Genomic DNA, 25,305 nt, shown 5'->3' with positions numbered 1-25,305 from the left:
GATAAAGAATTATAACTGTTTTTCTGTTTGAGCAGGAGGACCTATGTAAATAATGTTATGATAGGGTGAATACTGATATATTTCCAATTCTGCAAAATAAAAATAATATTCTGCACTAAAAACTGAAAGTACCAAGGGCCAACATAACATATGAACCATGCGGGTGCAGACGCTCATTTCATTTTTTTGTCTCTGTATAATAGAAATATTGTCCTACCCATGATTTCAAAAGGGGCCATAATTCTTGCAATAAGCAATGTAGAGTTATGGTACTTGCTGTGCAAAATCAACTTTTAATGGTGAATAACTGCTCCAAGTTTTAAAGCAATAGCTTTGATCATTAAGGAGAAAAGTTGACCTGAACGCAAAAGTTAACCAAGAAATCTGATATTTTCTAAGTCCAAAAGGGGCCATAATTCTTGCAAAAAGCAGGATGGAGTTATGCTTCTTTCTGTGCAGAGTCGGCTATTGATGATGAACAAGTGTTGCAAGTTTCAAAGCAATACCTTTGATAGTTCAGGAGAAAAGCTGACCTAAACATACAACTTAGTCAGGCAACACCAATGCCGATCAAGTGATGACAATAACATTATTTTTTTTCAAAAAATCTGATAAGCTAAAAATGGTGGATTATTAGTTAAATGGTTGATAAGTGCAAACTTTTAACAGCTATCCAGCATTTCCTTTCTGAATCTCATTGTAAGGGCAGGGCTGATGTGTATACACAAATAGTACCGTAAAAACTAGAATATATCACGCTAGCGTGTATATGACGCACCCCCGATCTTGTATCAAAATCTTGGGAAAAATGCTTACATTGGAATATATCTCGCACCGAAAAATCAGTCGAAAACGTTGTTTACAAAGTCGAAATCGGCCATTAGCAGCATGCGTAAAAACGATTTCTCGTGAAAATCACAACTGCTGCAAAATCGGTTACAGACAACAGTGACAATAACTGACAGACAAATTCTTTCTAAAGTATCTGAGAACTTTCTCAGGCTGTCAACACCTTAGCACTTTAACAGACGTGCGAACAAACATCTCATAATTATGGGCACATCAAACGAGAAAATCGCGGCTAATTAGCGTGTTTGTTTAAGAATGTACGAGCTGCTATACTGATCAGTAATAATTTGCTGGAAATAAAGAAATAACAAACGATCTGTTTTAATTGCAATTTATTTGAGCATCCTTGAAAGATAATGATTTTAATGATCAAACACCAACAACCCGGAACCGCGAAATTTTGTATTTTGCCTAATTATTAAACTGACACATTATCCGGTGCTCTGGATATGTACGATACTTATTAATTAAATTTACAAATACAAAAAATTTAAACTCACAAATAAAATCAACTTTACCGTATATCATCAGAGGTTCTGTTCCGTACGTGTTTTTAGACCCGCCCAATAAAACGCTCTTCAAGAGGAGGTTAAAAAAGCATGGCCCAAAATGTAAACACATGACAGTTGACAAAATTGTCCGATTTTCGCCGATATTTTCGGGTTTTCAAGCTGGAAAAAAATGTTTGAAGCTCTACCTTGGTATATATTACGCATCCCTTTAAGAAAATGAAAAAAAATCGTAAAAAAAACTGCGTCATATATTCAAGTTTTTATGGTAATATTAAATATCTGTAAGGGCAAATGATAGTGACCTATTGGTCTGAGTGAATATCATCTTCTCAAGGTCCATAAACATCTGATATTCACTGATATCTTCATACAGTTACACTTCATTATTATATACCTGGTCAATGTGTATCATGTCATAGGTGAAAATCACATCAAACAAATAAATTAATAAGCATCACACGTGAATGAAACATAACAGGTACAGATATTACCAGTAAAAACAACAATATGGTAAAACTAACAACCTACTTACATAGTCATGTGTAAGAGCGTTGGTCTACGGATCGCGGGGTCGTGAGTTCGATCCTCGGGCGGGGCGTATGTTCTCCGTGACTATTTGATAAACGACATTGTGTCTGAAATCATTAGTCCTCCACCTCTGATTCATGTGGGGAAGTTGGCAGTTACTTGCGGAGGACAGGTTTGTACTGGTACAGAATCCAGGAACACTGGTTAGGTTAACTGCCCGCCGTTACATGACTGAAATACTGTTGAAAAACGGCGTTAAACCCAAAACAAACAAACAAAACATAGTCATGCTTATAACTACAAATAGGATATGTATTAATATTTTTAAACATTTCAGTAGTTTCGAGGAATTTATTGTAAACTTAATTAAATCCAAATACTGAATTAATTTCTTTTCTAATCTAAAAGTGAATTGTCATAATGATATATGTAAGAACTCGCAGTTTTCAGAATAAAACAGTTATTGTAGTTTCTTCTGTGAGATGTTATGCCTATACTTCTATAAGTAAACACGATATGAATATGTGCAAAATGCCGCAAAGAAAACTGGGAAGTTTTTAATCAAAATTTCCCCCAGAGCATTCCATGATTTGATCTTTGTATATTTGTCTTTTTTAACCCCTAATCATTTGGTTTAAGGTAAAATAGAGCACAAGTTTGCATTAACATACCAGAAGCACCTAGAACTTAAGCTTACAAAAAGTTTTATCAGAGTTGTCTCCATTTTTTCCAGCTTTCAAGAAGTGATTATGTTTTTTTAAGATTGTGCAGTTACACATATGTGGCTGCATGAAGTTATTACTTTTATTTACAATGCCCATCAATTAGGTTTGGAGTGATCTAGACAGAAGGTTTATAAGTAAATGATAGAAAGGGAGATCATAATTAAACAAGAGCTGTTGGAGGACAGCAACTCTTGACTATTCAACAGCACTGTCAATTGAATGAATATAAAAGTCACAAGAGGGCCATGATGGCCCTATATCGCTCACCTGAGTTTAATTGCTTTCTTGAAAAAAATTCTTTGCTAAAGCTAAACAAGTAACCCCAATGGGGTGTGGTCAATTTGACCCCAGAGGTCATGATTTGAACAAATTTTGTAGAAGTCTACTAGGTAATGCTACATGTCAAATATCTAAGATCTAGGCCTTCTGGTTTATTTTTAGAAATTTTTTGAAGATTTTCCTATGTAAAATCACGTGACCCCTGGGGCGGGGTCAATTTTGACCCCGGGGGTCATGATTTGAACAAATTTGTAGAGGTCCACTAGGCAATGCTACATGTGAAATATCTAAGCTCTATGCCTTCTGGTTTATTTTTAGAAACTTTTTGAAGATTTTCCTACATAAAACCAAGTGACCCCTGGGGTGGGGTCAATTTTAACCCCGGGGGTCATGATTTGAACAAATTTTGTAGAGGTCCACAAGGCAATGCTACATATGAAATATCTAAGCTCTAGGCCTTCTGGTTTATTTTGAAGATTTTTCTATGTACAATCAAGTAACCCCATGGGGCGGGGTCAATTTGACCCCGGGGGTCATGATTTGAACAAATTTTGTAGAAGTCTACTAGGCAATGCTATATGTAAACTATCTAAGATCTAGGCCTTCTGGTTTATTTTTAGAATTTTTTTTGAAGATTTTCCTATGTAAAATCAAGTGACCCCTGGGGTGGGGTCATGATTTGAACAAATTTCGTAGAGGTCCACTAGACAATGCTACATGTCAAATATCTAAGCTCTAGGCCTTCTGGTTTATTTTTAGAAATTTTTTGAAGATTTTCCTACATAAAACCAAGTGACCCCTGGGGTGGGGTCAATTTTAACCCCGGGGGTCATGATTTGAACAAATTTTGTAGAGGTCCACAAGGCAATGCTACATATGAAATATCTAAGCTCTAGGCCTTCTGGTTTATTTTGAAGATTTTTCTATGTACAATCAAGTAACCCCATGGGGCGGGGTCAATTTGACCCCAGGGGTCATGATTTGAATAAATTTTGTAGAAGTCTACTAGGCAATGCTACATGTAAACTATCTAAGATCTAGGCCTTCTGGTTTATTTTTAGAATTTTTTTGAAGATTTTCCTATGTAAAATCAAGTGACCCCTGGGGTGGGGTCAATTTTGATCCCGGGGGTCATGATTTGAACAAATTTCGTAGAGGTCCACTAGACAATGCTACATGTCAAATATCTAAGCTCTAGGCCTTCTGGTTTATTTTTAGAATTTTTTTGAAGATTTTCCTATGTAAAATCAAGTGACCCCTGGGGTGGGGTCATGATTTGAACAAATTTCGTAGAGGTCCACTAGACAATGCTACATGTCAAATATCTAAGCTCTAGGCCTTCTGGTTTATTTTTAGAAATTTTTTGAAGATTTTCCTACATAAAACCAAGTGACCCCTGGGGTGGGGTCAATTTTAACCCCGGGGGTCATGATTTGAACAAATTTTGTAGAGGTCCACAAGGCAATGCTACATATGAAATATCTAAGCTCTAGGCCTTCTGGTTTATTTTGAAGATTTTTCTATGTACAATCAAGTAACCCCATGGGGCGGGGTCAATTTGACCCCAGGGGTCATGATTTGAATAAATTTTGTAGAAGTCTACTAGGCAATGCTACATGTAAACTATCTAAGATCTAGGCCTTCTGGTTTATTTTTAGAATTTTTTTGAAGATTTTCCTATGTAAAATCAAGTGACCCCTGGGGTGGGGTCAATTTTGATCCCGGGGGTCATGATTTGAACAAATTTCGTAGAGGTCCACTAGACAATGCTACATGTCAAATATCTAAGCTCTAGGCCTTCTGGTTTATTTTTAGAATTTTTTTGAAGATTTTCCTATGTAAAATCAAGTGACCCCTGGGGCGGGGTCAATTTTGACCCTGGGGTTCATGATTTGAATAAATTTTGTAGAGGTCCACTAGGCAATGCTACATATGAAATATCTAAGCTCTAGGCCTTCTTGTTTATTTTTAGCAATTTTTTGAAGATTTTCTTATGTAAAATCAAGTGAGCCCTGGGGCTAGGTCAATTTTGACCCCGGGGGTCATGATTTGTTAAATTTTAGTAGAAGTCCATTAGGCAATGCTACATGTCAAATATCTAAGCTCTAGAGCTTCTGGTTTTTGAGAAGAAGAGTTTTTAAGATTTTCCTATGTAAAATCAAGTGACTCCTGGAGCGGGGTCAATTTTGACCCTGGGGTCATGATTTGAACAAATTTGGTAGAGGTCCACTAGGCAATGCTTCACACCAAATATCTAAGCTCTAGGGCTTCTGGTTTTTGAGAAGAAGATTTTTTAAGTTTTTCCTTTTGGTTGCCATGGCAACCAGAATTCTGTATGGAATTCAATTCTTTGAACAATTTTTAAAGAAGACCATCCAAGGAACATCCCTGTGAAGTTTCATCAAAATTGGCATGTTGGTTTAGGAGGAGATGTTGTTTAAAGGAAAGTGTGGACGGACGACGGAGGGACGTACAACAGACGGCCGGACGCCGGACGGTGAGCAATCACAATACCTCACCCTGAGCACTTTGTGCTCAGGTGAGCTAAAAAAAGGGGACATAATTTTGTAAAAATGCAAAAGTGAATTATGGAACCTGTACAATGCATGTCAGCTCATCACAGTGGTCAAGTGTGTGAAGTTTCAATCCTTTCTCATTAGTGGGTACTGAGATACTAGTTTACATACAAAAACTTAACCAAAAACAGTAAAGTCTAAAAAGGTGCATAATTTTTTTCAAAACGTTAAGTAGAGTTATGGCATTTGTGCACTGCATGTCAGTCACAGTAAACATGTGAGTGAAGTTTCAATCTATACCCATATGCTCTAGACAAAAAGAGTAATGGAAACACATGGACAGACACATGCGCAGACAGAGACAATTACCATATCCCTTTTACCTTTTGGAAATTGGGGGTGGGGGTACAGAGGGCATCAAAATATGTATTTCAAGTACTTATTCATACTGTGTTTACTAGTACATTTAGAAGTAGTATCTTAAACCTAACTAATCTGGTATACAGAATATTATGAAGACACACAGCATGAAGATCAAACAGGATTCATAATCTGGTTATGTTTCAAAGCAAGAGTTTTGCTAAACATTTATCTGTATTTTCTAACAGACAAGCAAGTACCTAGACCTTTGAAATACAAAACAGTAGCTGCTACGGTGTGTTAAGAACACATTAAGGGGACAAGGGGTGACCTGCTTTAACATGATTTTTCTCCACATGTCTGAAGAATGATGTTTAGCATACCAAAAATGAAGGTGAAAGATTGAAACTATACCAAAGGAACTATTTTAATAACATTTACCTTATGAAAAAAACACCCATACAATTTTGATTACATCAAGGCAATGTAACTCATAAACGCTCCCTCTAGAGCCTTAGATGACCACATTATAATTATTGAGATGCTAAGTTGATGGTGCAGACATACCGTGACTAAATTTATAGCCTGCCTGTTCTTTTCAGAAGAGTGTTATTGTAAACTCACGTCAAATATTTTCTGTTAATTCTGGAAGTTCATCAAATAAAGGTTTCATATTTGAACTTTCAAATTCATAATTTTGGCATCTGATAGAGAAAAGCATGGTGAATTTATATGAAATAAAAACAAAAAGGTCCAAAAAATGTCAACTGACCCCCTAGCATATCCTTAACACCAGTATGAAAATCTACTTACACTCGTTTACACTGAAATAATAGGTACATTATACCCTGCATCATGCACATGCTTTTTTATATATATGTAATGTTCTATCAACTTTCAAATAAAAACTGCATACCAAGAGCATGCTCAGATATTTGAAAACATATATCATAGCCTTCTATTTTTATACTTTTAAAGGAAAATGATGTTAGTGTCCAGAAAGTTTTTGACACCAGAAGATATATGAATAATATTAATACCTCACAGGCATTCAACATGTTTGTTTGGTCAATAGTGATGTTATATATGATAATAAGACACCAACAGACATTCCACAACAAAAATGAGAGAGATATGATGACCTTAGATCACCTGAGATACACTGCTTGCTTCAACAGTTTTGGGAGATAATTATACCAGGAAAATGTCTGTGAAATTATTATGGAACAGTATATTTGTACACTCTTTGTAAAGGGCCAGCAGTTTGTGACAATGATTTTAAAATTGGGCCTGTTACCATGTTTTTTTTTTTATGACAAATCAGAATAATTTGAACAGCCTTGGTAGAGGGTCACACAAGGACCATTCATGTGAAATTATTGTAAAATCGGGCCAGAAGTTTCATACAAGAGGATTTTTAAAGTTTTCACCATATACATATAGGGAAAAGTGACCACTAACCTTGGCAGCCACACAAGGACCATTTGTGTGAAATTATTTTAAAATCTGGTCAGCAGTGTCATACAAGTGGATTCAATTTTTTAAAGTTATACATATAAGGAAAAGTGATTACACCCTCTGGTGGCCAAATCAAAATGATTTAAACAATCTTGATAGTCATACTAGGACCATTTGTGTGAATTATTACAAAATCGAGCCAGCTGTTTCATACAAGAAGATTTTTGAAGTTTCCAATATATATATATAGCAAAAAGTAACCACATCCCCTGGCGGCCATGTTTATGACAAAACAGGATAATTTGAACAACTTTGTAGAGGGTTACATAAGGACCATTTGTTAAAATTATTGCAAAACTGGGCCAGTTGTTTCGGAGATGTCATTTAAAGATTTTTCAATTTTTGAAATGAACTCTGTTGTCTAACTAATCTACCTTGTAAATCAGTGCTGTTGTCATGCGAATATTTGGTTGTATCATTTTGGATGAAAATTGCTGCCGAGTAAAAAACCATTCCTTTAATGGATATCGTAGTAAATAGGTGCTGGGTTTATGTTTTGTCCTAGAATGTCTAGGGATTTTTATATGTGTTTCCACTATTGACAAAACAAATGTGCCGAATGCCAATGATTAACCTTAAAGCCCGAAACTTCAAAATACATTTCCAACTGGGTTTTCTTTAAAGTGTGAAAAAACAAAAGGAAAGCTATGACTGATATGTAGGGTTAAGGTAAATAAAACTATACAATGAATGTTTGAACAATAAAAGAGAGCCAAGAAAGCCCTAAATTGCTCACTTGAATATGGTGCCCTGGTGGGCAGTGGAGATGAACCACTGGAATAAATTTAAGGAGATTCATGTTAGACTGCTGCAGAGATCCAGTAACTCATGTATTTCTTTAAAGGGCTTTCAGTTTTAGCATCAATGGACCATCGCAATAGCATGTATCCATTTTTACGATTAAAAAAAAAGTCCATGCCAGGCTGCTGCATACTGTGTTCGGTGAAGTATCCATTCAAATGTGTGTTTCTACTATAACTATGGCAGAACAGAACTTAAACTGAAAAGCTTGATGCAAGATGCTTCATGCTAGGAGTACATGTGACATGTTGTTTCTGAGGGGTGTTACGATGATACAAACAAAGGTCAACAAATACAAGATCCCCCACTCTCACTCCCCAGACCATCCACCTATTCTTTAGTCTCAGCCTGAGCCTAAATGGCTCCGATGAGCTAACTAGGAAAAGATGTAGAAGAAAAGCCTACGACATACATTGTACCTTCCAGTTCTCATCTTCTTCCGTTTCCATAGATACCACGATAACACTACAGCAACAGCAATCAACAACAGTATAATTACTACCACTATCACAGCTATTGTACCTCCTGCTGTGTGAGCTGAAACCATACAATAATACAAAACTAAAATACAAAATTGTGCAGTTTCAAGTGTGCAGCCAGCAAAGTAATTTATATTTACAAACAAGGTTTTAATTGTTCCGTAATCCTGCCCACCTAAAATGTAAGTTTTTATGCAATGACAAGAATGATGTCATGCAACATACTTCTGAAAATGCTTGATGGAATTGAATGTACAAAATCCACGACAAGCCATAACTCCAGAAATATATCAGATAATCAAATATAAAAGTCCCAATGATATGCACAAGTCCACTCCATGTTGATGATGTATATAGCAAGTTTCATTTTAATTCGATGAAAATTATATCAGGACTTGAGTGCACAAAAATTTGTGACAGACAGACTGTTCAAACACTACATGCTCCAGGATCTTCGACAATGGGAGCTTTAAAATCACAACCTAGTAGATAACTGGTACTTGTTTGTACATATTAGTTATGTTCTTGAATACAATACAAGAACTGTCACTAATGGTGACAAATGCCCCCGCAGCGCCTTGACCTTTGACCTGGTGACCCCAAAGTCAGTAGGGGTTGTGTAATCAATAAGTACTATCAGCATGTGAATTTTGAAGGTCCTGGTTGCAGTGGTTCGCGAGTAAAGTGCCTTCATGCAAAAAGTTAACGTTGTGACGAACAAACTAATGGACAGACGGACAGTTGAAAACTAATATGCCTCCCTTTGGGGGCATAAAAATAGTACATATAATATTATGCATGAATAAGTGAAATAACAAAAAGATTACAATGTAAAATCCCTTAGAACTTTATAACTTTAATCAAATACAATTTGTGTAGAGGAATGTCTGCGAATTAATGCAATGTTCCTAAGACTAGTAATTTTAGATTTTCCTATTTGCTACTGTTTGTTTAAAAGTTTTTTATTTTGGTGAATGAAGTGGAGTCACGTTAGAACAAACTTGAAAATACTGTATCAAGTATGGTACTGTCAAAGAAGAAGTTGAGCTTAAGAACTAACTACTGCGGTACAGCAGGACAGATGCAAGATGGTTCAACCTGTAATATAGCATCAGTATAATTTATTATCAAATATGAAGTGGTAGTGGCCAGTTTCATATTGTGACTGGAGTATGTTTTCTGAATAAAAGAGGTAGATGTATTTTAAAGCCATTTTATACTATGTTGGTTATTTAGGATGTTTATAGAACTAAGGATTCCTACAAATGAGTAATTGTTGAGTAAAATAAACAAATGCTTGAATTAATTATCCTAGCTTCATAAAGATAGTTAGGTCTAAAACTTTACCAGAGGTATTGAAAGTCAGAAAAAATGGAATCAGTCACTCATTTGTTTAAATTCATCTCAAATTTGTGAAAAAAGATATATCGGACAATTTTCTTACCAACAATAAAATCTTGTGGAATTCTCAAATTTACTGTCACCCCACTAAATGCTTATTAGGCAGTAATGAAATTAATACTAGATTATCATACAGCTTCTTCAACCCCCTTTGTTTCATGTCTCCTTCTCTAAAAAAAGTATCTTTGGAAATATTTTTGATACATAATCTTTAGAAAAGATTATATTCATCTTTTAATAACTATTTTTGCTTTTAATTATCTTAAATTTACTAAATGACATCTAACTTTAATGCATAGCAATGTTTTTTAATTTCAGCTCATCATTTTGTGCCTATATACAGGTGACAAAGATATGGTTGTCAATGCTGCATATAGAAAATGCCCCTTGAAAAAATGCTTGATAGAATAAAATAAAGCATCACAAAAGGGGCAAACTTCAAAAAACCTTAGATCTGACATGTAAGACATAGCGCCAACAATGCCGACTTCATGTTGATGTAGTATGAATTAGAAGGAAGCTGTAGGAGTTGAGTGCACATTAAGTACAGATGTGTCTATAATACTGTCAAGTCCAGAAAAAAGGTACATAACAAAAACAACCATGCAGGCCCTGTATCGCTCACCTGACCTACTGACCTAATGATCATCAAGATAACATTCTGACCAAGTTTCATTAAGATCTGGTCATAAATGTGGCCTCTAAAGTGTTAAATAGCTTTTCCTTGCATTTGACCCAGTGACCTAGTTTTTGGTCAGACATGACCCAGATTCGAACCTGACCTAAAGATCACCAAGATTAACATTCTGACTAAGTTTCATGAAGATAAAGTCATAAATGTGGCCTCTAGAGTGTTAACAAGCTTTTCCTTTGATTTGACCTAGTGACCTAGTTTTTGATCCCACTTGACCCAGATTTGAACTTGATTTATCGATCATCAAGATTAACATTCTGACCAAGTTTCATTAAGATATGGTCATAAATGTGGCCTCTACAGTGTAAACTAGCTTTTCCTTTGATTTGACCTGGTGACCTAGTTTTTGATCCTACATGACCCAGATTCAAACTGGACCTTGAGATCATCAAGATTAACATTCTGACCAAGTTTCATGGAGATACTGTCAGAAATCTGGCCTCTACAGTGTTGACAAGCTTTTCCTTTGATTTTATTGAAGGTAACATTCTGAGCAAGTTTCATTAAGACTGGGTCAAAATTGTGACCTCTAGAGTGTAACAAGCTTTTCCTTTGATTTGACCTGGTGACCTAGTTTTTGACCCCAGATGACCTAATATCGAACTTGTCCAAGATTTTATTGAGGGTAACATTCTGACCAAGTTTCATTAAGTTTGGGCCAAAGTTGTGACCCCTAGAGTGTTAACAGTCAAACTGTTGACGACGGACGACTGACGACAGATGGACGATGATGGACACAGGGCAATCATTAAAGCTCACTGGTGAGCTAAAAAAAGGTCAGAAATTAAAATCCTGACTATATGCGATGTCCACCTCATGTTGTTTATGGATAACAAGTTCAATTTGAAATAGGTGAAAACTGTAAGAAGAAAAGTGTAAACAAGAATGGGACAAACAGATGGACAGAGAATTCAAACACTATATACCTCAATATCAAAGTTCTTCAACACAAGGGGCATAAATATAAAACCATCCCTGTCCCCATAAAAAAATTGGATGACAATCTAGCAATAAGTTTATAACTGCCTTAAAAGATCTGAATAAATTAGAAGTACTGAAATTTCTTTCCTGGTCATGTATATACATTATTATATATAGACACAGAAAGAACAGGGAAAAATCGATACAGACAGACAAGATGAGAAATAACACAGATTACATTAATTAGTTAATTGAACAGTAATGAGTAGTTTGATGAGTAAAACAAGTCAAAAGCTGGGAGCCAGTTAAGTCAACTGTCACCATAGCAACAAAATAATAAGAAAAAACGCATGGTGACAAAATACGGCTATAACAGATTATCCAGGAAATCAGGATTGGTGATCAATTATGGAATAAATGAGAAATTCAATATCAATTCCACTGAGTCAGTTATAACCGATCCCATATTGTAGAACACAACTGTGAAAACCATTCTAACATTGGGAAATGGGTTTTATAGAATTTCATTGTTTTATTTCCCTTCTTTCTATTGTTTCACTTTAAACATGATCAGAATTTTGTATGAAGTACACAAAATGTAAGTTTGATTTTAAGTTAATTATAAATCTTGTAAGGATATTGTTTCTGTTTATATTATAAATGAAACAAAAAGTATGACCGATCCTTCACAGAACTCACCTGTACAATGTATATGCAGGTCAGAAAATGTTATACAAATCTGAGATGTTTACAGAACTGGCAGCCCCACTCTAATGAGCTTTTTTATTTAAAAATTATTTTGGGTTTAATGTTGCACCGAAACAATTAAAGGTCATATGGCGACTTTGATGGTAGAGGAAGACCCTAGATGCCCTTCCACGCATTCCTGGACAGAACCGATGACCTTCCATAAGCCAGCTGGACGGCTTTCTCACATGAAGAATTCAATGCCCCAAATGAGGCTAAAAACCGACATCTGTGATGGGCAAGTGATTTGAAGTCAGCCATTTTAACCACTCTGCCACAGTGGCCCTGCTTCCTATTTAAAAGGAGAGAACAATAATTTCCCAGCAAGCTTCCTCCAGTGATGAGAAAGTTTTAAGAGAAAAAATATGACATTACCAGAATCAAGCTCAAGAGAAAACCATGCAAGAAACGTGCACAGATAGCAAGACTTTCACTGGTTATCATGAATGTATTATGATATAAACATATGCATCATTTTGCATGTTCAGTCCATCAATCTATGATGCATGGATATAGGTAAGCTACTGATGGGTAGACTGCCTTTATTACCTTCCTCCTGGAATATCATGTTCTTTGTTGTTCCTGCTGCTGTATTTTAAGAATTGAAGATATACAGTGTTATTAAATGTATGAAATATTAATATTAATGGCTTTTTCTGTGACAACTTATATACGAACTAGCCTTGTTAAAAATTTATAGCTCAAGTCAAAACCTTGAAAAAGGAGAAGATAACATTAGGACACCAGACATATTTTATGCAATCTCGCATTAGGCATAAATGTTTTGACAACACAGAAAATGAGGTCAGATGACATTAAGCTTTTCCCAGAAGTAATGAAGGCCGACCTTGAAAACGAAAGTTGCCTTTGTATTACAATAGGCCAGTCATATTACCACATATTATGTCAAAAGGTTAAACAAATTCCAACATGAAATGTTTTTATTGTTTTATAATCTTTAAACATTAGAGCGTTTTAGAAAAAAAGTCCTCAAAAAAATTCCCATTGGAAAATCTTAAAAAACGAGATTATGAAGGGCACCCTCTTTGCAATTCAATGATTCAGACGAATCAAGAGGTTCATTCATTAGGTAACATACATTAGTTTAAATCTATACGTTGGTTTATTTCTTCAATCAGAGGCATTGATTATATAAAATATCATATAAATTAAAGCTGATACTAAGCTTTGTTGTGACATTTACTAATAAATGCATTAATTTACACTATAGATTTACCCCACCCATCAATTTTATTTATGTTGGATTTAACGCCATTTTTAAACAGTATTTCAGTTATGTATCGGCAGGCTGTTAACCTAACGAGTGTTCCTGGATTCTGTACCTGTACAAACCTGTTATCCGCAAGTAACTACCAACTTCCCCACATGAATCAGAGGTGGAGGATGAATGATTTCAGACACAATGTCTTTTATCAAATCATGGGGAACATACGGCCCGCCCGAGGATCCAACTCACGACTCCGCGATCCGTAGATCGGTGCTCTTCCCAATGAGCTAAGCTGGCGGGTCCACCCATCAATAAAACGTGCATGCAATATCTTTAAACTATTTCCTTGAAACTCGCACTAAATGTAATAAATGTTATAATATCAACAATAGTATATTAAGAAACATTAAGGAAAAGAATCCCAGATCAACAGTGACTGTACTATAGTATATATACAACAGGTCACTACAGTAAAATGTTAAAACTGTTTTAAAATCGATACTAAACTACAATTTTCAGCTAACAGAAAATGTACACAAAGCTGTAATGTACAAAAAATTGAGGACAAAACTCTGCGATGCGATATACTGTAAAAATATGCTCTATTATAGAGTTAGTATGTTGTCTTTAGTAATAAGACATGATTCTTTAAAACATGTTAACTGTAAATTCAGGAGTTCGAAAAACTTTTCATTGCTCTCTCAAGATTATGGAAGTCAGTTAAGTGTTAATGTCATGACATCTACAGCCATCCCAGTAGAGCAACCTCTGTACCAAGGAACAAGTTTATCACCACGTTTGTACCATCCCAAGTCAAGAGGGTTCGTTTCCTTTCCAATCCATGTCTCTACTTTAATGGCAGTGCACTCTAAAACTATGAAACTTTGAAGTTGCCTCTGTAGGATTTAGGCTCTGTATCTTTACTACCGATGTGCTTGTTGCCTTCGTAATGACTTTTCTGTACCTCAATGTGTTAAATGTTTCATTTGTTTTACCTTTGTACAAACATAATTATGAATGATATACTACCAGCTGTTTCAATGTCATCATGTTAAGAGTGTTTATTTACAAAGACTCTGCCTGGATCATTAATAATTTAAGCTATTTGCTCACTTTCAGTGTTTTCAAAATAATGCATGGTTTCAAAAATGCCTCTTCAGATGATTCATTTGTTGGTCTACCTTTACTACGTTTTACAGTATTTTGAGGTGTTTGATATTGAGTTGGAACTTGACATCCTGTTCTAAAATGTGTGTTACACTTTTGATGATATCTTGCACCAACTGCTGTTAGATCATGTACGGATTAGAGTCAACAGAAAACTTCGCTTCCAATTTTTCTTTATTGTTGACTGAAATTTTGAAGTCATCATATGCCTTTTTGTCATTTTGTTTGGAATCTGTACCACAGAACAGGCATTTGAAATGAAAAGAAGTCAGATGAATGTGTCCGTTTCGCTTTGTTATAGAGGTACCGTTTGCATCTCCAAGTAGATTCGGGTGGCAGTAATTTTTCTACACTCATAGCTTACAATTTTCCCAGGTCTAACATACATTTGTTCTCCTGCAATTTTATAAAAAAGAATAATAAACATAAAGGTCAACTGATCTGACATTAAGCTTAATAGGCGAGTAATATATAATCTATATTTATAAAAGGGTTGACACAAATAGACTCATTATGGTCCCTTTTATAATTCATTCTTTTATGTACAAATATCAAAGATGTTTAGGTTTCAAAGGAGGAGATACAATGACACACAAGTATTGTGTAATGTTTTGATACAATAATACAGAGAAAAAACAGATGGCGATTTAAAAATACCTTTCTTTCAATACAGATACACTACACAATTAAATATTGAAATTAAATTGGTAATAAGTAACACGCGATTGCATTCTTCTGCTTCCATTCTTCTCATGTTTAAATAAATATACAACGCTAGATAAGCCAGGAAATAGCATAAACTACAGAAATGCATGAATATAATATTAGAGTACCTTTATTCCTGGCTGCAGATATTAAATATCTACACCTTTTTTCACCCAATGCTGCTATTTAACGTTCGTCTTTCATGTCACAAATAACACAATTCTCTTCAGCACTGAAAATGAAAAGATTAGTGTTAAACTGTAAGGTGTATCAACAAATTTTCATAAGGAAATAATATGCATTGGTATTAAAGTATTTAAAACAATTTTGTAAAAATCAAATGTTACAAATCCAAATAGCAAGGGTTTTACCTCATGATGAAATCCAGTAAACACCAGACAAATAGTATAGCAACACTTTGAACAGAAAAACACTTGTTTTTTCTAGTAGCACTTATGCCACAGACAGCATAACGCAATCATAAATTTTGATCTGAATATAACAAAATTGATCCTATAACAATGACATTTAAAATAGTCAGTATTTTTGAAAGAAATATACTTCTACTACTTAGAAATACAAAATGGATGCATTTAATTTCGTTTCTACAAAATTAATTTTAAACATCTTTTTTTTACGACACAAACACGCTTCCGTATATCTATTTTCATGCATAAACCATGTGCCTGATTTAACTTTACTAGACCTTTTTCAGAATAAGCTATCGTTGACAATTCTAATACTGAGTACCACTAACACTTACATTTCATACTGGTCTGTGTATCAGTACATGTTTTGAATAAAATACTTTGTCGTAGTGAACTTCGCAGAAACCCATAAAAATCAAACAGCCTTGATAACTATATAATTTAATATTACATTCACCTAGTAACGGACATTTGACATACTTCAGTCAATAAATATTTTTACTTACCATACACGATTCACTTGACAATAACCAGTATTCTTCGAACAAAGTGTGTTCAAAACAATTTGACAGCAAACTGCGATGTTTACTTCTTACCGGAAGTAGAGAAAAAATAGCACACGGTGCATGATAACGGACATTGGAAAATACTTTTCCCCCCAATAAATATGATGTGATATCTCAGTATCCTGTAGTGATATTTTTGAGGACTTTTTTCTGTGTGTTATCTTGTGTATCTTTACTCATTCCATGCTAAATATCTCATGTTGGATTTAGTTTGACCATATGTTTCACTATAACCGGCCTACAATGGTCTACATACAGGGAGAAATTATGCTGGGGTCACCCTGTCTAAAAGCACATGGACTTCTTTTTTTTGTACAAATTGGGGTAAATTTTTAGCTGTTTATTATGATTTAAAAACATCTGGGGTTGTGCACAACATGTGAGCTTAAAATTCTACCAAAGGGTATTATGGGGGGTTTTGAACCTCGTCAAAATGTTCTTAAGGCTCTTTTTGATGCTGTCTTAAAGCGTCAGTATATACCTCACATGTCAGTTCTATGCTTCAATGTGTCTGAAAGGACAGATGGACCATAATTAAACTTAAACACTGACTGACTGACTCTGGTGTCAAGATATTTCTGTATCTCAGACTTGCTGACCTAGACAATTCAGACATATTTTCAAAATGACCTTTTTGTAATAAATGTTGACGTGACAGTGAAAAGGCCATCAGACATTAATTAAGAAATAATAAGTTCCCAAACGTGGTTTATCGTAGAATAACCCGAGTTTTGAGTTTTTATTCGTAAGAATATATCACGAAGGCCGATATTGTTTCGCATAAGAACGAAAAACTCGGGTTATTCTACGATAAATCACACTTGGGAATTTATTATTTAGATTCTAACACGACATACTAGTATCAACAGTGTTAGAAAAATGGTAACTACTTTTTACGACCGTGCTATGCACCCGGATCGGCTGATGTCATTGCACGTGAGTAGTTTATTGCAGAATGACCCGAGATAGATTTTGCTCTACATGTATGTCGGTTATTTGCTGGTCGTGTTAGAATACACCTTTTATTGTGTTAAAGTGAAAGGATATGTTATTTCTCTTGTTTAGAAACTGTAAGTGTAGTCAAAATCCTGTAAAAAATCCAGAAGTAAAATTATAGGCAGGTAAATCTTTATATCCACACATAATGGAACAAAACGTAAAATAACTCCTTGGTCATGTTTTTCTCTTGTCTTGTTTTGATATTTGCAAAATTATGGTTAATATACAGCCAGCAAAGTCTAAATTCATGGACAGTCAGTGAAGTCATGGTTCATGTTTAGTTGGCACTCATGGTTCATGTATAGTTAATGAAGTCATGGTTCATTTACAGCCAGCAAACTTATATTCATGTATAGTCAGGGAAGTCGTGGTTCATTTATAGCCAGCAAAGTTATGTTCAGAAGTCATGACTCATGTCTAGTTTGCAAAGCCATGGTTCATCTTTAGTTGGCGGTCATGGTTTGTATAATTATGTCATCAGTCATGTTTCATGTATATTCAGCAAAGCCATGGTTCCTATGGGCAGCAAACCCACTATTTATTTCCAGTCAACAAAACCATTGTTCATGAACAGACAGCAAAACCTGAATCTTTTGTACAGTCAGCAAAAGAGAATGGAATAAAATGCGAACAGATATCTAAAGAACACTATTCAGTGTTATTGCACAATACAATCTCAAGTAAGAAAAGAATTTCCTGTTGTTTCGAGAACAATCAAATTTCTATTTAGAGGTATAGTTAAATGAGCAGGAAAAAAGTTAAAGGTGGAAATAGGAAAATAAAAGTTGTTCTTCAAGGGAAAATCCTCTGAATGATCCTTCAAGATCTATCTAAAACCTGATTTCTCTTGTAAAATTACTTGATAAAAAAGAACTGTTAAGGCTCTTTTCTTATGCATGTGCAAAAGGGAGAATGCCTAACCATAAGTTAATTTGTGCAGCTATTATGATGTGACCTTGATCTCTGATAAACTTACCCTCAAAACAGTTGAGGCCATTTACTGACCACAGTCAATCATCATATGAAGTCATAGACGGAAAACTGAGCACTACACGGAAAACAGACAGGAAACATGTGATCCTGTATGCCAACAATAGATGGAAAACCAAGCATTAGATGATAAACTAAGTGCTATACTTAATACCCCAGTCACACATACGGTGCGGATAGCTACGTCTAGCCACGGATAGAAAAGTAGTAATCCGTATCGATCCGTACCTGAGCCATACCTTAAAGTAGTAACCCGTATCAATCCGTAACAGTCCATACGGCTCAGGTACGGATTGATACGGATTACTACGTTTCTATCCGTAGCTAAACGTAGCTATCCGCGCCGTATGTGTGACTGTGGTATAAGGTACATTTAGCAAACATGTGATCCTGGATGCCAACCATAGATGGAAACTGAGTATTAACTGGTAAACTGAGCACTACACAGAAAACTGAGTACTTAAGGTACAGACAGGAAACAATATATATGTGATCCTGGCTGATCAGATGGAAAACTAGGCACTAAAGGTAAAGACAGAAAACATGTCATTCTGGCTGCCAACAACAGATCATAATTTGTTGCACGGACCATCAAAACTGTCCATCACATTACATAATCAATTATGCTGTGTTTTTTTATTACCAGTGTCTGACTTGCTAAACTGAAGGTCATTTCACATACACACTGAAACTGAAATGAAACTGAATCCAAGCAATAACAAACAACTACTGCCCATATTTAGGTAAAAGAATCTTTTTATTTCGCTATGCTTTCCAGAAAGTCAGATTAATATCTTATATTCGAAAGCCTTGCCGGCAGCTGAACTTGTTTCCAGTTCGGTGTGCACGTTAAATGGCCGTTACAGATTTCTAAATTGATAGTCAAATCCTAACAGGCATTCATCAGTATACCTCAGATAACACGAATCACAAAATTGTCAAATAAGAAATATATTTCTATACATTCTGTGTTTTAAAAATGCTATACTCTTTCTTATACAATGTCAAGTATTGGTTTATTGCGAAATTTTAGATATGTTGGTATCAGCAGATAATCACTGAGGTAAAATATCTGACTAACATCTGTATAAAAGCTGACAAACAATTAGCAATTCTGACAAACTAGCACAAATTCTGACAAGCAGCTGGTATGCTGTTGGGTACATGTTTTGACAAGCAGATGGTACATGTTTTGACAAGCAGATGGTAATTATTCTGACAAATAAGTATAAACTATGCTAATAACATAAAGCATTAGTTTAACCTATAGTATATTTATCACTAACTTTGGTAATTTTATTTATAAAATGTTATCATATGCTCTTCTGTAAACCACGTAATCTTTCCATGTTCCATTCTGTTTAAGCGAGAAACATCGTATTAACTAAAATTATTATTATTAATATATTATAATAACTATTATCGTATATTATAATAAACAATGAGTATAAACGTCTGACATATTTGTGTTATAGGACATGACACACACTTTTTATATAAAAGCTGACAAACACTACATATAAGAGCTGACAAACAGTTGGTATAAAGTCTGACAAACAGTTGGTATGAAATCTGACAAACAAGTATTAGTTTGTTTTACCTGTTGTTGTCGTCAGTAACGGACCTACTGTTGTAACTATGGTAGGAACATTTGTTGCTGCACAATATAAACATAATGGTACATGACATCACTCACATCTCATATTCATTATCTTTGCTTTCAAACAAACAAAATTAATTGATGTCATATTACATATCCATTTTTAGTGACAATAGAGGGAATATACATTACACATAACTGTCTACAATTTCAATATTTGAAGTTGTGAATAATCATTGTTACAATATAGCAACATTATATATTGTACAAGAACAATATGACTGCCAATAATAATCAGCAACATTGCACAAAGATCATTTATTTATTTATTTGGGTTTTACTGCGCACCAACACACAAAGATCAATAAAACAATTGCTAGAAGATAAATATTTGTCACAGAAATCACTTCCATTTAGCTGACAACTCAGATAAGCTGCATGAAGCAAAATCATAAACTTGGTTGTAATAAAAACAAACTGCAAACCAAAACAAGCAGCAATACCAAAACAAGCTGCATGAAGCAATGGTATAAATAACACAACAAGCTGCTGTAAGCTAAAACAAGCTTCATGAAGCAATAGCTATAGCCCCAATAAGCTTCATGAAGCAACAGATGGAGCTAAAACAAGTTGCATGAAACAATGGCTATAACTTCAACAAGCTTCATGAAGCAACAGATGGAGCCAAAACAAGCCGCATGAAACAATGGCTATAACTCCCAACAAGCTCCGTGAATCATGATGGAGCCAAACAAGCCGCATGAAACAATAGCTGTAACTCCAACAAGCTACGTGAAGCAACAGATGGAGCCAAAACAAGCCACATGAAACAATGGCTTTATCTCCAACAAGCTACGTAAAGCAACAGATGGAGCCAAAACAAGTTGCATGAAACAATGGCTTTATCTCCAACAAGCTTCATGAAGCAACAGATGGAGCCAAAACAAGCCACATTAAACAATGGCTATAACTCCAATAAGCTATGAGAAGCAACAGATGAAGCCAAAACAAGCTGCATGAAACAATGGCTATAACTCCAACAAGCTATGTGAAGCAACAGATGAAGCCAAAACAAGCCGCATGAAACAATGGCTATAAACCAAACAAGCTACGTGAAGCAACAGATGGAGCCAAAACAAGCCGCATGAAACAATGGCTATAAACCAAACAAGCTGCATGAAGCAACTGATGGAGCCAAAACAAGCTGCATGAAACAATGGCTATAAACCAAACAAGCTGCATGAAGCAACTGATGGAGCCAAAACAAGCTGCATGAAACAATGGCTATAAACCAAACAAGCTGCATGAAGCAACTGATGGAACACAAACAAACTGCTACAACCTAAACAAGCCAAACGAAGCAATGGATAAACTGGGACAGGCTGCAATGAAGCAATGACTATAACCCAAACAAGCTGCATGAAGCAATGTGTACAATCACCCAAACAAGCTGCACACTGCCTATAACTCAAGCAAGCATGCTATAAAAACTGCATTGAGAAGCTAATGTCAGTGTACAGCACTTAAAGCAGCTTTGATAGTAAGCTACATACAACATTGCTAAACAGTTATTAAGAACTCAATACAATATTACTATTTTCAAAAGCAAATTCCATGAATGCAATATGTTTTAAAGCATCCTTTTTAAAGCATACTCTATGATGAAATGATGAATAAGTACAATTATAGTCTACCTATATTACATACATCACAAGCACACATTTTACATCAACCACTATCTGAGAGAACTGAAAGCAGAAAATAATGACCCTAGTTCTGCTTATGTTCATCGCGGCACTTAAAATTTGTCCAAATGATGATGCTCTTGATATTCATATCAGCTGTGATAATGATAATGCTAGTACAGATACCATTACCCTTGATATAGGTAATGATGATAATGATACAGATGATGATGTTTCTGACAAAGATGATGATGATAATGCTAATATATGTGATAAAAATGATGATGCTAATCTAGATGCTTACATGCCGACAATGGATTAAACAATAACAGTACAGGTAATCATTATGCTAACACAGATGATGATGATGCAGACCAGGATAATGATGATATTAACCTACATATTGACATAAATGATTATAAAGCGGATGACAGTCCAAATAGCCATACAGATATATGTGATGTTGATAATGAGTGTACTGATAAAGTTGACAAAACTAACAAAGTTCATGTTGGTGAGACTTGTGCACATGATGATACAATGACATTGTTGGTACTGTTGATCCTGATGACACATAAGATGAAGACCTCACAACAGGTGATACTGGTGGTAACTGTGCTACACTTAAAGTACAGTGGCCTGTTAAAGCCAAGGAAAGTACACAGAAAAGTTTTCAAGTATCATTAGAGCATTTCATATCAACCTCAATTCTGTGCCACATTTTCAAAAAGAAAATTTCCTGTCAAAGCTTATTAAAAATATAGTGTAATTTACAACAATGTTGTTTAAATATTTCTATGTTGTAATATAACATTCAATTGTTGTCTATATTAGTATTAGACTGGTTTCTTTTTTTTCAATTAAACCATTTTATAAAATCAAATAACTCTATATAAGTTTGTATTTTATCAGTAGGTTAAGGAAAAACTTGTAGAAATGAGAAATTTTCTGTTAGTGTTTGTCACTGGGAGAAACTAAATTTTCTTTGTTGATGTCTCTATGAGCAACAGAAGTTAAGTTAAAGATGTCCCAGCAGAATTTACATTTCATTCTGTTGTTTACAATAAACCTTTAAACTGTAACTTGAATGTCGTTTTCTACAGCCTGCTTAACTCAACACACTTACCAAAATAATACAAAGGGCAGAAAATCCAGAAAAACAACAGAACAAACATTAACAACTTGAACTTCCTCTGAGAACATTAAAACATTCAAAAGTGCAAACATAAAATTGACAAGAGCACAATAGTTTTAACAGCATCTGTTTTACCTGTACTGGTAGTGTCACTAAATGGTAGCGAAGAATTTGTCCAGAGTGATACAGTTGAATTTTCACTAACTGGAAGTGAAACATTTGCCCAGTGTGGTACAGTTGAATTTTCACTAACTGGAAGTGAAACATTTGCCCAGTGTGGTACAGATGAATTTTCACTAACTGGTAGTGAAGAATTCAATGGCAATGTTGTTGTGGGCACTGTAACTTTTAAATAATACTTAAAAATTTCAAGCATGTCAAACACTAAAAAGCTTCCTGTAAAATACAATCCTTTCTTCACCAGAGTTAAGTTGATTTAAAAGCTTTTCAATCCTTCAAGACTGGACTAAGGTCTGTAAGAATTTCAGGGAACAATTCAGGACATAAAGCATGGCACCCTTTCTGTCAAACAGTTATATCACATTTTTTTTCCAAATATTTCATAGCTTTAGTTACAGTTGCCTTGGTCAGATGGTGACCTTGACCCCTAAAAGTAACAAAAAATCCAACACCTACACCCAAACTTGCATGTTCTAAAAAGCTACACACATAAAAACTCCAGCCCAATTATTTTCTAATCCTGTAATCCAAAGTACAGCTTGTTATACACCACGTTTGTCAACAGTATGTAACTCCTAGCTAGTTATAAACAAAGATCACAGCAAATACGAGGATTAGAACCAGGAGTACAAGAGACAGTGCCTTAGACTGCTTTGCCATGATGGAATTGTCGAATTATACATACTAATCAAGTCATGCTGACCTTGACCTTTACCCCATCTGCAATCCCGATCTTGGTTTTGCTATAAGATACCTGCATACCAAATTTTATTTCAAAACATCAATCTAAAGTTACTGAGTGGAAACCTTTTTCCTTTTTTTAGGAAGTGACTTTGATCTTGACTCGTAATCCTAACCTTGGACTCACTATAAGCTACCTATAGGCCAAGTTTCATTTCGATATCTTACCTCAGATTAAAGTTATTGAAAGACAAGAGCACTTCAATGGGGAGCAATATTTGCCCGAAGGTATGACCTTTGACCCCTAAGTGTGACCTGGACCTTGAAGCGAGCTATCCAAATCATGCGCTCTGCACGTCATCTCGATGTGGTGAACATCTGTGTCAAGATTCTTCCAAATCCTTCAAGGGGTTCAAGAGTTACAGAGCAGACAAGAAACGGTTAACGGATGGACGGATAGACTGAAGGACACCAGCATGATAACATAATATGTCCTATCGGGCATATAACAAGAGCACCGCCTTGCGGGTGCTGACGCTCATCTGATTTTTTTTGTGTAATAGAAATATTGTCCTACCCATGATTTTCTAAGTCTAAAAAGGGCCATCATTCTTGCAAAAAGCAGGATAGAGTTATGTTTCTTGATGTACAGTGTCCACTTATGATGGTGAAAAACTGTTGCAAGTTTTAAAGCAATAGCTTTGATAGTTTATGAGAAAAGTTGACTTAAACATAATACTCAACCAAGAAAATGATTTTCTAAAGTCCAAAAGGGGCAATAATTATTGCAAAAAGCAGGATGGAGTTATGTTGCTTGCTGTACAGGGTCAGCTTATGATGGTGAACAAGTGTTGCAAGTTTCAAAGCAATAGCTTTGATAGTTTAAGAGAAAAAGTTGACTTAAACATAAAACTTAACCGAGAAATCTGATATTTTCTAAGTCCAAAGGGGCCATAAAATCTTGCAAAAAGCAGGACGGAGTTATGTTTCTTGCTATACAGGGTCAACTTATGATGGTGAACAAGTGTTGCAAGTTTTTAAAGCAATAGCATTGATAGTTTAGGATAAAAGCTGACCTAAACATAAAACTTAACCAAGAAACTGATTTTTCTAAGTCCAAAAGGGGAATAAATCTTGCAAAAAGAAAGATGGAGTTATGTTTCTTGATGTACAGGGTCTGCTTATGATGGTGAACAAGTATTCCAAGTTTCAAAGCAATAGCTTTGATAGTTTAGGAGAAAAGTTGACCTAAACATAAAACTTAACCAAGAAATCTGATATTTTCTAAGTACAAAAGGGGCCATAAATCTTGCAAAAAGCAAGATGGAGTTATGTTTCTTGCTATACAGGGTCAGCTTATGATGGTGAACAAGTATTCCAAGTTTCAAAGCAATAGCTTTGATAGTTTAGGAGAAAAGCTGTCCTAAACATAAAACTTAACCAGGCAACGCCGACGCCGACGCCGACAACCGCTCAAGTGATGACAATAACTCATCATTTTTTTTCAAAAAATCAGATGAGCTAAAAATGGAAAAGTTGATGCTACCCATCCATCCACCCACAAAACAACTACCTATCTGATAACCATTTTTCAATTTCAAAAACACTGAC

The 25,305-nt window shown here is 35.1% G+C and overlaps 1 protein-coding gene across 18 annotated transcripts in view; it reads right to left on the bottom strand.

Annotated features, from left to right (window-relative positions):
* LOC123545048 (uncharacterized) overlaps positions 1 to 25,305 on the bottom strand; it is a 550,315-nt gene that overhangs the window by 464,971 nt on the left and 60,039 nt on the right. For 7 of the 18 annotated variants that reach the window (XR_008370329.1, XM_053539105.1, XM_053539131.1 and 4 more), the window contains 5 exons: positions 22,969 to 23,085; positions 20,014 to 20,070; positions 12,880 to 12,918; positions 8,501 to 8,625; positions 8,024 to 8,061 (listed from right to left, as the gene is read on the bottom strand). Coding sequence is in view for 17 of the 18 variants with exons in the window: in XM_053539105.1 (XP_053395080.1) it covers positions 8,024 to 8,061; positions 8,501 to 8,625; positions 12,880 to 12,918; positions 20,014 to 20,070; positions 22,969 to 23,085 (376 nt within the window). In the remaining variant the exon portion in view is untranslated. The remainder of the gene's footprint in view (positions 1 to 8,023; positions 8,062 to 8,500; positions 8,626 to 12,879; positions 12,919 to 20,013; positions 20,071 to 22,968; positions 23,086 to 25,305) is intronic. The other 11 variants (XM_053539152.1, XM_053539148.1, XM_053539143.1 and 8 more) reach the window with 11 other exon arrangements.

This window comes from Mercenaria mercenaria, chromosome 1 (genome assembly GCF_021730395.1).
Source record: "Mercenaria mercenaria strain notata chromosome 1, MADL_Memer_1, whole genome shotgun sequence".
Taxonomy (NCBI): domain Eukaryota; kingdom Metazoa; phylum Mollusca; class Bivalvia; order Venerida; family Veneridae; genus Mercenaria; species Mercenaria mercenaria.
This window is presented reverse-complemented; position numbering and strand designations above follow the sequence as displayed.